Source organism: Arvicola amphibius, chromosome 18 (assembly GCF_903992535.2).
Source record: "Arvicola amphibius chromosome 18, mArvAmp1.2, whole genome shotgun sequence".
Taxonomy (NCBI): Eukaryota; Metazoa; Chordata; class Mammalia; order Rodentia; family Cricetidae; genus Arvicola; species Arvicola amphibius.
The window spans coordinates 16,958,702-16,973,749 of record NC_052064.1 but is presented as its reverse complement, the minus strand read 5'-3'; the positions used below and the strand labels follow the sequence as shown (position 1 = coordinate 16,973,749).

General features: G+C 49.1%; 1 protein-coding gene across 1 annotated transcript in view; it reads right to left on the bottom strand.

Annotated features, from left to right (window-relative positions):
• Positions 1-15,048, bottom strand: part of Emilin2 (elastin microfibril interfacer 2) — a 54,126-nt gene that overhangs the window by 10,519 nt on the left and 28,559 nt on the right. The window contains exons 2-3 of the mRNA XM_038315611.2: positions 13,695-13,870; positions 6,451-8,355 (exon numbers count right to left, since the gene is read on the bottom strand). Coding sequence (XP_038171539.2) covers positions 6,451-8,355; positions 13,695-13,870 — 2,081 coding nt within the window. The remainder of the gene's footprint in view (positions 1-6,450; positions 8,356-13,694; positions 13,871-15,048) is intronic.

Here is a 15,048-nt window from a genome sequence, read left to right as displayed (position 1 = left end):
CGCTGTACCTTAAACCCAAGCTACCCCCAAACTCAGTGGATTTCAAGTCCATGGCAAAAGCCATCAGGACACTACTAGGAGGCCACCAGCCCCAGTCAGACGTTACGGTCCAGTATTTCAGCAGTCTGAGCTGCTTCCTTGTTACAGCTTACCATAAGGAACTTAATGAAAAATAGGATCCTTAAGTCTGTGGCATAACAGAATCCCGAGAGGAGGGATTCCCTGGGGGCAAGACCAGGAGCCACAAACAAGAAGCACAGCCACACGTTCTCAGCACAGGATGCTGAAAGGGGTCGAGGCAGGGCTGTCCCTTCTTGGAAGCCTGACAAGAGGCTCTGTGTCCACAGCAGCATCTCCTTCAACTCCAGCACCATTAAGACCGCTTTCCAACTCACAGAAAGAAAGGGGGTAAGCATCCAGGGTGCTAACAACCCACCCAAAGAGCTTCGGTACGGGTAGGCTGGGATTTCAAACCTGGGAGCGAACCAACATCTCCTAGTTGCTCTTCATAGTACTTCAAGGCCCTGATGGTAGCTATGTAGTGGGCATAAACAGATGCCCCTCTTTCATCCCGCAGCCTCTCACTTTCTGTCTTGCTGATACTCTTGGCCAAACTTGGTTTTTCAAAAGAACAAATCCATCCCTGTCCCAGGGCATCCCAGAACCACACCATTCTCTCTGCCTGGACCGTTCTCCTGCAGAGATTGCTAAGGGGGCTCTGTCCTCAATTACACCTCTAATGTCATCTCCATGGCGCGGCACAGCCCTCCCTGACCATGCAGCTGAAACAAATTCTTGCCTACCATAATCTATTACATTTCATCTCTCCTCAGGCTTCTGATTGGAACTAAAGGTGGGCCTTTGCTAGCGTGGCTCTTCTGTCTTTTCCTCTAGACTCTACACCTAGAGCATCAGACCTGCGTTGACTGAGATAGGACATGGCTTCGGACAGATCTGCTAATTAAACTACTAAATCAGGTGTGGCGATACACACCTGTGACTTATTATTAATTATTATGTTGTTCATCTTTTAGAAGTTGGGTGCTCATCAGAGTCCCAGTATGTATGCATGTATGTATGTATGTATGTATAGTAATATATATATATAGTAATATATGTATTGCATACACTCTTACAAATCCCTCCTAAGTACATGCCTTGATGGGATACAGAAGACCCAGCGAGGGCCTGCTGGGTAATTCAGCCCACTGTAATGGCGTCTCACAAGAATATGATCTGCGAGCTAACAATGAACTGGTTAGAAACAGGAGTTTCCATTCCTAACCTACACCCAGGTTATGATCTTTGTGCAGGACCTCAGCCCTCCTCTGGGCTGGTTCTCACCGTGGGAGAAGTGACTCGCCATGAGAACCCCTTGTCTCCCAGTATGGCAACCATGTTACCCTTCCAAGGCTGGTCCGCCGGAGTGAATATGACAGAAGTGGTTCCAGGCCCACCGGTGAGACCACAGCTTTGCTTCCCCTCTTGAAGCCAGTGAGTGCCACGTGTGTAAGTCAGGCTACTTGAGAGGAACAGGGTATGAGAAGCCCACATGCACACACAGGGGAGGGGCCGCATGGGGGATCACCAGGACCCCAGGTCTGTGGCCCACGTGAACGTGAACCTTCCTGCCAAGCACAACACGGAGTGTATGTGACTGAGTCAGGCTGACGTTAGACCAGAAGAGCAGCTGAGCCCTGTGCAAGCCCCTGATCCGGGAATTAATGGAAAATAACTAGCACCAAGATTGGGGTAGGAGATTACACGGCAAAAAAAAAAAAAAAAACACCCTTTCACCCCAAAGTCTTCCCACAAATGCCTTTTCTTCCTGCCTTTTGAATTCCACCCACTCCTTAATTATCTGTTCACATTCTTTCTGGAAGTTTCTCTCATCCTCTTACCTCACGGCTCACCATCTCTCTCAACCTGATTCAGTAATTGCTTAAGCTTGGAGGCTCGTCTCTGGGGCTTCTTCCTTTGCAAAGCCCTCTGGGAGGCTGGAGAACGGCCAATTCCCATGATCCTTTTTGTCTGGTTCTCCACCAGACTTTGGTTCACACTTGCCGCCTGTGAAGCCAGTATCTCCTATGTTCTACTATGTTCGAGGGGTGCGCGAGAGCATGTGAGCAGAGAGCTGGATCTCTGCAAGGCCCTGAACTTTAACCCCCCTGCACTGCGCGCAGGCTGTGCGCGCTCTCCGTGGACCTGAGTCGCGTTACCGAGGGTGGGACCTGTGATCTCTGCACCCCTCACAGAGCCTCACCTGCTGTCGCTGCTCTGCTCGGTAAATGTCCTGTTACTTTTTAACTGTTTGTGTGACCAACCTTAGCGCCAGAGTCACTCCAGGCTCCAGGATTCCTGGGTCTGAGGGTTCTGGAGGTCACAGAATACTACTCTTTAATTTTTGGCTCCTCTCAATCCCAAGTTCTCCCAAGCACACTCGGTCTGTATTCACAGCACGGCCCCAGTCGGGAGGATGGTGCGTGAAACCACACTGTCTCCAGAGTTTAGCTTCTAGCTCCGCAGAGAAGAGCCTCAGAACGGACACAGATTCCCACGCTGTCCAGCACTGCTAATTAACTGGAAATATCTGGCTGCATCTGTTATTGTAAAGCACAGACCAGACAGCATTTCGACCACAAGGGACAATTGCCCTGTGAACACACAGGACTCACGACCTTAACTTTACATTCCAGAGACACAGCAGCGGCTGAGATCTGAGGTGGGGGCTGTGTCCTGCAGATAATCAAGCCTGGGGACCATGGCCAGTTTCCAGCCCTGCTTGACCCTGGTGACTCCTTATCTACAAATGAACACCGTACTTTAGAGACAAAATCCAGAGCATGTCTGCTTGACTACCATGAACTCTCCCCTCACCTCCTGAGGTGACAGGACCCGGCCTGGCCCTCTCCACAGCTCCTCCTCAGTGGGGGCCCAGTCAGAAACTACCACAGGCTCTCAGGAGCCAGGAAGGCTCAGCTCTGTGTCACCCGGAGTTAACACGGAAGAAAAGATGACAGGCTTGCAGGAAAGGACAAGAGAAGAGAAAGGAGGGGAGGGGAAGTTGGGAAATGGCTTCCTCAGCTCACAGCTGGTGTTCCATAAGTGCTGTGGGCCCTACACGTCTGCATTCATCTCTGGGAGACACAAGGCTGTGTGCTATGCAGCGGCCATGACCTTTGCCTGCTCCCAGCGCCCATCCCAGCTCCACCCACAAGCTATAGAAATGGTACACACTCTGTCATCCATGTGGGAGAGCTTGAAGCATGCTGGTACACAGAGCTGTTTTACAAGCTTGACCTCTGTGCTGCCTAGTTTTGTGTCAACTTGATACAAGCTAAAGCCATCTGGGAGAAGAGAACCTCAGTTAAGAATTATCATAAGGCAATATCAGCTTTGTTGGAGAGAAGTGCAAAACAGTTCCACTAAAATCGGGAATATTCAATAGAGGAAACAAGTGGCTGAGAAGCATATTAAGAAACTGTTCAACATCCTTAGCAATCAGGGAAACGCAAATCAAAACTACTTTGAGATTCCATCTTATACCTGTCAGAATGGCTAAGATCAAAATCACAAGTGACAGTCGATGCTGTCAAGGAAATGGAGCAAGGGGAACACACCTCGGTTGCTGGTGGAAGTGCAACTTTGTATAGTCACTATGGAAATCAGTGTGTTCATCCTCAGAAATCCAGCTATTCCACTCCTGGGCATATATCCAAAGGACACTTCATTCCTGCTGCAGAGACACTTGCTCAACCATGTTTGTTGCTGTTCTATTCATAATATCCAGAAACCGGAAACAACCTAGATGTACCTCAATAAAAAAATGGACTAAAAATTGTGGTGCATTTATACAGTGACTATTATTCAACCCTTTAAAAAAAATGGCATCTTGAAATGTATAGAAGTAGAAAAAAAAATCACCCTGATTGAGGTAACCCAGACACATAAATATGGTATGTATTCGTTTATATCTGGATATAGCTGTTAAATGAATGATAAGCTAGCTACAATCCATAGACCCAAGGAGGATAGGCATAGAGGAAAGGACTGGGAGGGGGCACATGGGTCTCTCTGGGAGGAAGGAAACAGAATAATTTGGAGAGGGGAGTGGGGAGAGAGACAAGAATGACAGGATCAGGTGGGAAAGGGGAGGGTTAGAGGGAGGGAATCGAGGGAGGGAATGAGAAGTGTCAGCTAGAACTGAAGGACACCTGAGGGGCAGTATGGAAACCTAACACAGTGGGAAGCAATAATAAATGACTCCTAATGATGGCCGCTTTACTCAGATCAGCGCCTCATTCGGCCAGCATCAGGGAGGCTTCCTCCTACAGCAGATGGGAACAAACAGAGACCCGCAGCCAGACACCATGCAGAGACACTGGAACACACAGCTCTAAATGAGATGTCTCCATCAAATGCCTCCCCTCAGAGCTCAGGGAACCCCAAGGAAGCAGAAGGAGTAGGGAAGACAAGGGATGGAGGACATCAGGAAAACGAGGCCCTCTACATCAATTAAGCAATGCTCGTATGAACTCGCAGAGACTGAAGCCGCAAGTACAGGACCTGCCTGGCTCTGCACCAGCTCTCCTGCATAGGTATCATGGATTTTGGTTTAATACTTCGATAGGAATCTTGAATGTGTGAACAAGTGGGTCTCTGATTCTTGTGCCTGCTCTTGGGACTCTTGCTTTTCTGTTGGCTTGTCTTGGCCAACTTCGATATAAAGGTTTTCTATTAATATCCTTTGTCATGTTTGGTTATTTTATCTTCTTTTCTAATGAGAGACAGAAAGGATCCAGGGAGAAGAGAGGTGGGGAGGAGCTGGGAGGAGGGAGACTATATTCAGATTATATTATATGAGAAAAGAATCTGTGTTTAATAAAAGGGGGTACCTCCATAAGATTGGGGTGTAGGCAGACCTGTAAGGCATTTTCTTAACTAGCGATGGGGGAGTGCCACACATTGTACGTGGGGCCATCCCTGGGCTGGTGGTCCTGGGTTCTATAAGAGAGCAGGTGGAGCAAGCCAGTCAGTAGAACTCTACGGCCTCTGTGCCAGCTCCTGCCTCCAGGTTCCTGCACAGTTTGACTTCCTGTCCTGGCTGCCTTTGCTGATGAGCAGTGAAGTATAAGCCAAATAACCTCTTTCCTCCCGAGTGGCTTTATCACGGTGTTCCAACATAGCAACAGTGACCCTAACTAGGACTAGAAAGTCCTGGCCTGTTCCTGGGCTGTGGACAAGAGAAGATCAGAAGAAAGCATCTTTATCCTCCGAGGATTATGTGTTTGTCTTAAAGCAAACTATCGCTATGAAATACATTCCTCAAATCTATCAAGAGACTGTCACTCGGCCATTTACGCATTCGCTGGGTGTCTGCACTGCAGCAGGCGCTGCTTTTGGCACCATGGCTGACAGAAGTACGGGGCTTTCTCAAACCGCGCTCGGTCACGGTCCTGTCTGTACCTGTGAACACAACGCGGCGTCACCCTATCTGCCGCAACTGTACTGGATCAGGAAATGGAAGCGGTGGTGTCAAAGACAATAACAACACACGAGAGATAAATGGGTTATCAGAGAGGGGATTCTCTTGCCGCAGGCAGAGGCAACACAGACTGCCCCCGGAGCACGCAGCACAGATCACTTCTTTGCCCTCTGTCTGTGGCGAATCAGATTTTCTTTCCTACTTTCTGTGTGTTACAAGCTGACTCTATAAAACACACAGACCATGTGCCTAAATGCTGCCAAAGTTGTATTGTAAATGCCTGGGGTACGTGCATGCCTGTGCTGGGGTACATGTGGGAGCCTACGTGTGAGTGCGTGTGCATGTGAGAGTGTAAGTGTGCACATGTAAGTGTACATACGCATGTGTGTGTGCACATGAGGGCTATGTCTGTGAGCGTGTGTGTGAGGAGTGCATGCGAGTGTGTGTTCGTGTGTGTTTCTTTTGAGACAGGGTTTCACATAACCTAAGTTTGCCTTAAACTTGTGAGTGTGTTTATGTGTGTGTGCACGCACACATGAACATGCATGTAGGGGTATATATATATATATATAATCATGTGAGTATGTGTTTCTTTTGAGACAGGGTCTCATGATACCTACAATGGCCTTAAACTTCTGATCTTCCTGCCTTCACCTCCCAAGTTCTAGCCACCATACTTCCACCTCCCTTGAGGTGGTGCTGGGAATTGAACTCAGGGCCTCACTCTGCATCCCCAAGCTGGTATTCTCATTGTTGGCATGTTGCTTCCAATTTACAAGCTGTCACTGACCTATGGGTCATATTTGGTGTCGCACTGACATAGTTAAAATTCCCCAACCGTCTGAAAGGCTATCACAGCTCTGCCACGGGCCGCAAACGCATTACCCGCATTACCGGAACGGGGCTACCGATCCACTTACTTGCTGTGCAAGCACATTACCGGAACGGGGCTGCCGATCACTTACTTGCTGATGGCTGGAACTTCACCAGATCTTGCAAGTCTGTCGATATCTGGAAAACGTGGCTGTAGAATTGCTGCACGGAGTTCTTGAGGCCAGAGATGTCTCTGGAGTGTGACCTGAGCGTCCCGTTCATCTGCCGGATGCAGTTCCACAGACTGCTCACGTGCTTGCCCAGCCCCTCCTTGATCCTCTGCAGACCCCCGGAGATGGCATCCAGCCGGCTGCATGTCTGCTCCAGCTGAGACACTCTGCCCTCCACCGCAGACACCCCGCTCTGAGCCCCGTGAGCACTCTCCTTGCAGCCGTCCAGCTCAGCCAGCACTCGGCTCTGCAGCCTCTGCCAGCGCTCCTCCAGCTGGCCGCAGCACGGGGCACCGGGAGTTGGGACGGTCCCCACTGTCCTCTCTTGCTCCCCAGTCTTGGTAAACCCGCTTGCTTCGGCACTGTCACTGGCTCTGCCGTCACTCAAGCTGCTCTGCGAACAAGTCCCCTTACAGTCCGAGTGATTCAGCTGAGAGTGGAGGGAGCTGAAGTCCTCTCGAAGTTTTTGAATGCTGCGACTTGTTTCTTGGAACTTCCTGTACATCGTATGGTTGAGGGATTCCAAAAGGCTCAGGCTGACGTGTGTGAGGTCCTCTCCGCTCGGCAAAGTGCCATCTATCCCATGAGGCAAGCTCTGCTGACAGATGTCCTCAACCACTTGAACTTTGTCCTTCAGGCGACTCAGCTCCATGAGGATCTGCTCATTCCCTGCCCCTGGCTGCCCTGGCAAGGCAGTGTCCGCTGGCGTCAACTCCACATCTGAGCCGTTGGCCACCTGCAGAACGATCCCCAGACGGTCCTCCAGGGAGTGAATCTTCTGATTGAGAAGCTGCCGCAAGTCGCCTACCTCACCACTGATGGCCCCCCGAAGGGTCTCCTCGATGTAAAAGCAATGCTCTTCTGCGTTCTTCTCCGTCACGTTGATCCTCGCGTCCAGCTCGGTCCATCTTGCATCGAAGTCCACATCTGATTCTGGACCGGAGAGGCGGTCAAACTCATTGTCCAGCCGCCCGTTCAGCATCCTGGTGGCCTCGGCGACTCTCTCGATTTTCTGATCTAATGTCTTGATCTGTTGGCCAAGGTCACCATTCTTCTGACTGTCACAGCACCTCGGTTGGGCTGAGGGATCCGGCAGCCGGGCTCGAAGGTCGGCAATGTCTTTTTTCAGGCTCACCTCCTTCTCCGCAATCAGGTCTACCACCCCCAGGTAGCTGCTGCCGTAATCATCACACTGCTGCTGCAGGCCCACCAGCTTGTACTCGCACGTGTTCTTCAGGTCGGCCAGCTTCCGGTCCATGCCTTCCATGAGCTCTTCCCTCAGGGCATCTATCTTGCTGTCCACGTAGGCTTGGTACAGCTCATTGGTTGTCATGGTGACTGTGGGGCCCTGGGCCGCCTCCTGCAGCTGCTTGAGCTGCCCTTCGTAGCCCTTTACCTTGCCGTCTAGTTCCTCCAGCTTATCGCTCTTGGTCTTCAGTGTGTCTTTGACTTCAGCCAGCTCAGACTTGATGTCCTTCATGCCAGAGTCCCTGCTACTGAGGAGGCCTGGAAGCTGGCTCGGCTCTGCGTCTCCGGCAAAGGCGCTGTCAGGGGTTGGCTGTGGGTGCAGGTGACCGAGCCACGGGGCTGGCCCTTTGCTGCCATCATCTTGGACGGTGTGTCTGAGGTTCTCCTTCAGCCCTGCCACGGAGGACTGGAGGTCCAGCACCATCCTGGTGAGCCGCACAACCTTCTCCTCCAGCACCTGGGCTTTGGTTTCCTTAAGTTCTGGAGGACCTTGCTTTGGATCTGCTGCCTGGTCCGGTTCTGCTGTATTTGTTGGCGACAGAGTTTCCTTAGGCTGTGAGACGTGGCTTGGATCAGTATCTGAAAGAAAGAGCAGGACTTGAATGGCCAGTTTCTGCAGGGTGCCTGGAAGAGATCCCGAAGCCTTCCATGGTAGCCTCCCTGACTCCAAGCACGTCTGTGGCAGAGAACAGGTTCGGAGTCAAGCAGACCTCTTTTCTACTTTGGTTTTGCTATTTACTGTTTGTGCCCAAAGTTTACTCTGGGAGCTGCACTGCCCTCCTCTATAAAGAGGTTGCTAAAGAGTATGCACAGGAAGCAAAATAATCAGTGATGTCTGTCACCCTGCTGTCACCATATCATATCATACCATATCATATCATATCATACCATACCATATCATATCATATCATACCATATCATATCATATATCATCTGCTGTGTCATGTGACTGCATCACACCCAGTGAGCTGTAGCTACCCCATGGCTGACAGCTGGTGATAAGATGCCACAAAGCACGCCAGAGAGAGCCAACATGTGGGCACCAACATCCTATATTGGAGGTTTCCTCAAAACGCCCCCAGAAATCTTCTTTTCTCTTTGCTTAGCATCCTTATGCTAAAAGGGTCTTGTTTGCCCTTGGTTAGGAAGATAATGGCTACTAAATGCAAAAAGAGATGTTTTCCTAGCATGTGTGAAGTCTTAGGTTCAATTCCCCAGCACAAAAAAAAAGGAGGAAAGATGAAAAGAAAAAGAGAGAGAGAGGTATATAAACATCTAATAATCTTACTCTGAGAAAAAGAACCCAGGAAAACAACCCGAAAGACGAATAATAGCCACAGTAATGAATCCCAAAATGCGATGACATCATCAATAGAGAGAACACTAAATTAGAAAAGGGATAACATCGATAGAGAAAGCACGAAGTTAAACAAGAAAGAAAAGACAGACGCTACAGAAACCCATGGCAACGGAATAAAGAGCGAGAAGCAAAGCGGCCACACCCTGGACGGCAGCAGAGGAGGCGGAAGAGGAACTCTGGACGAGGCTCTCACTGGCAGACCTGGCACGGAAAGGAAACAACCAAACAAGGACGCAACCACACACAACACATGTGTGCCTAACAACGAAAGACCCTGGAATCCAGAGCACTGTGGGCATTTTGGCTTCATGTTCCTTATCCCGTCTTGTCTCTTGTCTTGCAACAGCAAGCAGCTTTTGGTCATTAAAATCCACTTAGCAGGAAAACAAGACTCAAAACCTAATCTCCAAACTCCCGAGCAAGTGCTTTCCTGCAGAGAACTATGAAGAACACATTGGAATTTTTATTCTATCTTAAGACACTAGAAAAAGAGCTGGCCCCTATACTCAGGAGAGATGGCCCCATCCCTCACCACAGGCCAAGGTGAACCAAACCTGAGGGGCAAGGGTGTAGGGGGGGCTGACTCTGCCCCCTTGCCTGAGCTGGGTGGCCCTGGGACCCGGACTGACCAGCTCAACTGCCACCCAGGTCCACAGCCTGGTCTTGGGTTGGCCCACCCTAGCAACACCCCCATCTAGGACCTGTTGGAGGTCATGGAGGGACTGGGCCTGTGGAACCATATCTCCAGGATCTTTATGACTCGGGGCAGCCACGGGGCATCCCAGAGGAGTTCCGGTGAGAACCCAGTGATGGTTCCAGAAACCAGACCAGTGACTCACTGCATGGACATTTGCTGGTAAAACTGATTGAACAAGAGTCCACTGTGTGACACACAGAGGTCCCCAGTGGCACCAGGACGAATGGAGAGGTGTTGGAGAGGCAGGAAAGATGAAGAAGAGAAGAGGTTTGTTTTGTTTTGCTCTTGTTTTTGTTGGCTTGCTTACTTGTTCTGTTTTGCTCCCTTTGGGGGAGGTGCTACAGAGGTGAGGGAAAGATATGGGGGACCAGGAGGTGAACGGAATCGGGGTACATGATGTGAAACTTTCAAAGAATCAATAAAGAAGTTCAAATAAAAATAAATAAATAAAGATACTTGGGGGGGGAGTAATCTTCAGAACCACTAAACTAACTAAACGCTGTTTTTGAGCAAAGGAAACGAAACAAAATAAGACACAGGGGTGTCTGGGTGTAGCGGTGCACATTTAGCATCTCAGCACTGAGAGGCAGAAGCAAGAGAACTCTGAATTCTAAGCCAGCCTGGTTTATATAGTAAGTTCCAGATCAGCCAAGTGATCATAGTGAGACCCTGTCTCAAACCCTGCCCCAACCAAAAAAAAAAAAAAAAGCAATCTTTCAGGAGTTATAGTTGCTGTGTGACGTTTTGTGTTCTGACAAATAAAGCTTGCCTGGGTATCAGAGGGCGGAGCTAGCCACTAGTTAACCATAGAGGCCAGGCAGTGGTGGCACATGCCTTTAATCCCAGCACTCTGGAGATGGAAACAGGAAGTGATGGGGGTGGGTGGTGTAGCCGGGATCTCAGGCTTTTTTTGGATGCAGGTAGGGGAAAGGAGCAACCGGCAACTGTTCCTGGTTCCCTGATCGTCCAGGTCTTTGCCCCGACATCTGGATCCTGGTTTTTTATAGATTAAGATGAATTAGATTAATGCTTCACATACGTACTGTACTCTCTAAAGCCAGAAAATGAATGACACAAAGTTAGAAGTAAGCATTTGTTCTCGAGACATGGGCTCACTGTGTAAACCACACTGGCCTCAAACTTCCAACGCTTCCATTGAAGCCATCCAAGTGTTGGGTCACAAGTGTGCTTCACCTTCTAGTGAGCAGCTAGGAAATAAACATTCTTTTCCCTTTCGTGTAACATCCCATTAATACGGCAATTTAAAAGGGAGGGACAAAGACCATCCCCAAAGCATAAAAAAAAAATGGAATCAAGAATTTTCAGACTGGGTAACAGTAATATCAAAACCAAAGGAAAACTAAGCATTGTCTTAAAAATTCTGAGAAAAAAATTATGTGCCTCCACCCCTGCAAATACACACACACACACACACACACACACACACACACACATTACATATATGCAAAATGAAAGTTCACCCCCCACATAATCTCTTCATGAACATTCTGGAAGGTAGGGATGTATGTAGCTTGGTGGTAGACTGCTTGCCCTGTATGCAACAAAGCCCTGGGCTTATTTCCAACACTGGCTTGTGGCTATAAGGCCTTGGGAGACAGACATAGGAGAACCAGAGGGTCAAAGCTATTCTTAGCTACATAGCAAGTTTGAGGCTAGCCTGGGCTATCTGAGACCTTATCTCAAAGGGGAAAAAGAAAGAAAAAAACAGCAGCAACTGGAGGCTGTGTTCAAGCCAGATGAAGAAATGAACCAGATTCCAGCTCAGAGAGGAGGGCCCCGACCCCAGGGTGACAGGAGGAGGAGGACTGGTCACAGTGGGGTGGGTGAGAAGATTCCTGAGGAATCTCTTCAGCCAGGGCTGCTGTGCCTGGACGGAGCAGAAGACGTAAAGATAACCAGAGATGAGTTTGGGATGATGTAGGGATAAGAGCAGTGAAACCCAAGCAAAGGAGAAAGACGTACAATCACTAACTCTAGGGAATCCATAGTGCACTATGGGGCACAGCTATACAATTCTACGTGGTTACTACATCACATACCGCCAATATTGATGGTGCAAACCACATGGTGTAACTGGAAAGCACAGCCGTGCCGTGGACGAAAGGGAGTGGCAACTTCACCTTCCATAATGAGAAGACACCAGATAAGGAGGTAAAGTCCTAGACTCAGTGAGTGCTCACGTGAGCCAGAGACACGGCTCAGGAGTAGAGCACCTGCCTCCCACCACCAAGGCCCTGGGTTCTGTCATTAGCACAGGAAGAAAAACAAAAAAACATTGGCAGTAAATTACCTCCGAGGCAGTGAAAAATGCCATCACTCTCCTTGCCTCTAGTCCGCATAAAACCGGCTGATTTGTGAAGCTACACATATGTTTAAACTTTGATAAATAGAACCTGACCCTAGACAAATGGTCAGGATTCACAAGGCCCTTACTTCCCATCATTCAGAGCGTCCCTCACAGGCCCTGCCATGACGGCCTAACACTTATCTCAAATGAGCTGGAAACTGTGTCTTCCTTGTGTTATGCTTCCCCAAGTAGCTAATATCCAGCCTGCCAGATAAAGAAAGTCAAGAAGTTATTTCCCGGGCAGGCGTTGTTTTAGACAGGGTCCTTGAACTCACAGTCCTTGTGCCTCTGCCTTCCACATGCTGAGATTACAGGCATGAAACTCCACAATAGGCCTCTCATTGAAAATCAGCTACCATAGTAACGATGTTCAGATACGGATACAGGGCTGGAGAGAGATGACTTAGAGGTTAAGAACAGAGAGGACCCGAGTTCAGTTCCCAGCTCCCACAAAGGACAGTTCACAAATAACTCCAACTCACAACCAAGTGATCCTATGCCTTCTCTGGCCTCTTTAAACATGTACAACACACACAGAGACAGACAGACAGACAGACAGACAGACCCTCTCTCCCTCTCTCTCTATCTCTCTCTCTCACACACACGCACACACACACACAAACATTAAACAAAGACTAAAGAAAGTCTAGCCCCATGTGGCAGAAAACCTAGAGGGTACTGCGTGAGGGTACTATAACCCAGGCACAGAAAAGTAAACACATGGGACCTTCCCTCTGCGTGGACTCTAGTCAAACTCACAGGCACAAGGAGTGGTGAGTACCAGGGGCTGGGGTTGGGGGAAGCGGAGAGGTGTTGACCAAAGGCACTCCACTTTGGTTATTAACATGACTACATTCCAGGGCTCTAAAGTACAGCATGGGTGATTAGGGTACTAACTTAATGCAGCCACCACTCTGCGTTCTATGCTAGATGAGGTCATTCATTGCCTTGTCTATCTTGAGCACATTCAATCTCGAAAAATGTACTATTTTAAGGTTAAAAAACAAAAACGAAAAGAAAATGTGTGGTGGCACATGTCTTTAATCCCAGGACTTGGGAGGCAGAGGCAGGTGGATCTCTGTAAGTTCAGGCTAGCCTGCTCTACAGAGCAAGGTCCAGGACAGACAGGGCTATTCACAGAAACCCTGTCTTAAAAAAAAAAAACATAAATTAAAAAACATATTTCCCATGTTTTATAAATACTCCCTAATTTATGTACATTGTTTTGGTAATGAAATTTATTTAACAAACTACTTTACAAAAGATATTTTGACAAATTACTATTTTAAAATGTAAAACATCTCATGGGAAAATAAAGGAAGTGTTTGACAAGTGGCCCTAAGGAAGCAATTTATTTTTAAGGAAGTGTCCCACCCAACTGTCCCTGCTCCTTCAGATAACTTTGTTTGTTCAATTGCCCATCATAGACCCTGCCATTTACACTAGGAACATCAAAGGTGACCACACACAACAGGGCACCAATGAGATATTACCTGTGGCTTTCTTCAGGTTGTTTCTTGGTCGAGGTGGTGGGGGCCGGGGGATCTTCAGGGGGTCTTTGGGACTTTCTTGGCAGTCTGCTCCTCTAAAGCCAGGGCAGCATCTCCATTCCAACTGTGTCACTGTCTTGTACCTAGTGACGAATCTGGGCCTTAAGTTCACCCGATACCTGAAGACAGAGAGGACAGGGTCTCACTTTAGGTGACGGCTATAGGAGCATCTCCGGCCCTCTCCTGCTGGACCTCACTATGATGTGGCGTGTCCTACACAGGTTGTTTTAAATGGCGGTACTATTTTGTGTGGTTCCGAAGGCCTGCCTTAGGTGGGTCCTACCTTAGGTGGGTCCTAGCTGGAGGAGGTGGGCGCTTGGGAGTAGTGTAACCCTGCCTGCTCCTCTCCACACCCATCCTACCTCCTGCCCACTGGGTACAACCCTCCTCTGTCACGTGTTCTCCCTGGCAATGCGCTCTGTGCAAGAGTGTAGATCTAAGCAGCCACGGACCGGATCCGACAGAGTCAGAGCAAATCCTTCCACCCCTATGTTGCTTCCGTCAGGCATTTAATTCGGTCATTTGGAGCCTTCCCTTCTCTTTATTGTTCGATGTTGGCTTGGTGGATGGTTTGGGGTTTGTCTTGCTATGTAGCCCAAACTGTCCCCCAACTTGCAGTCCTCCTACATCAGCCCCCCCCAAGTGTGCCAAGTGTGGAGATTGCAGGTGATGCTACCAGACCTAGTCCTTCCATAGCTTAGATTTGGGGTGACAGCCCATCCCCACAACCTCTGTTCACAGACACTTCCCAGACGTCAAAACCAGCAACCTCTGTTCTATACGTCACAGCTCTTTAGCTTTGTGGTTTCAAGAAACCTCTCTGGAGCCACTGCAACCCCGCCCCTCCCCCCCCCCCGTAAGTCGCCATGGTTACCTCGGCACCTTCTTCCCCTGTAAAGTTTTGGCAGTGGCTCACAATCTTTGATAAAGATGTCTTGGCCCAAACTTCCAAGGACAGAAATTTGGGAGCTGCTATGATTCAGATAAATGTCCCCTAAACCCCGTATGAAAAAGGTTTGATCACCAGCCTGTGGGAGAATATTTAGGAGGTGGGACCTAGTGGAAGGGGTTAGGTTATTGGGGTGTCCTTGAAGGGGACACTGAAACTTTCGCCCTGCCCACTCCTCTTGCACGTGTCTGCTGCCTTACCTCAGGCCCCAAAGCAACAGAGCCAGAAAATATTGGCACCAACCTCTGAACCCTAAGTCAAAGCCTTCTCTCCTTGAAAGCTGCCTAACAGAGGCGCTGGGGCCTTGCTTAGAGCCCCGGTGCCAGGAGTCGGGAGTGTAGCTCAGCC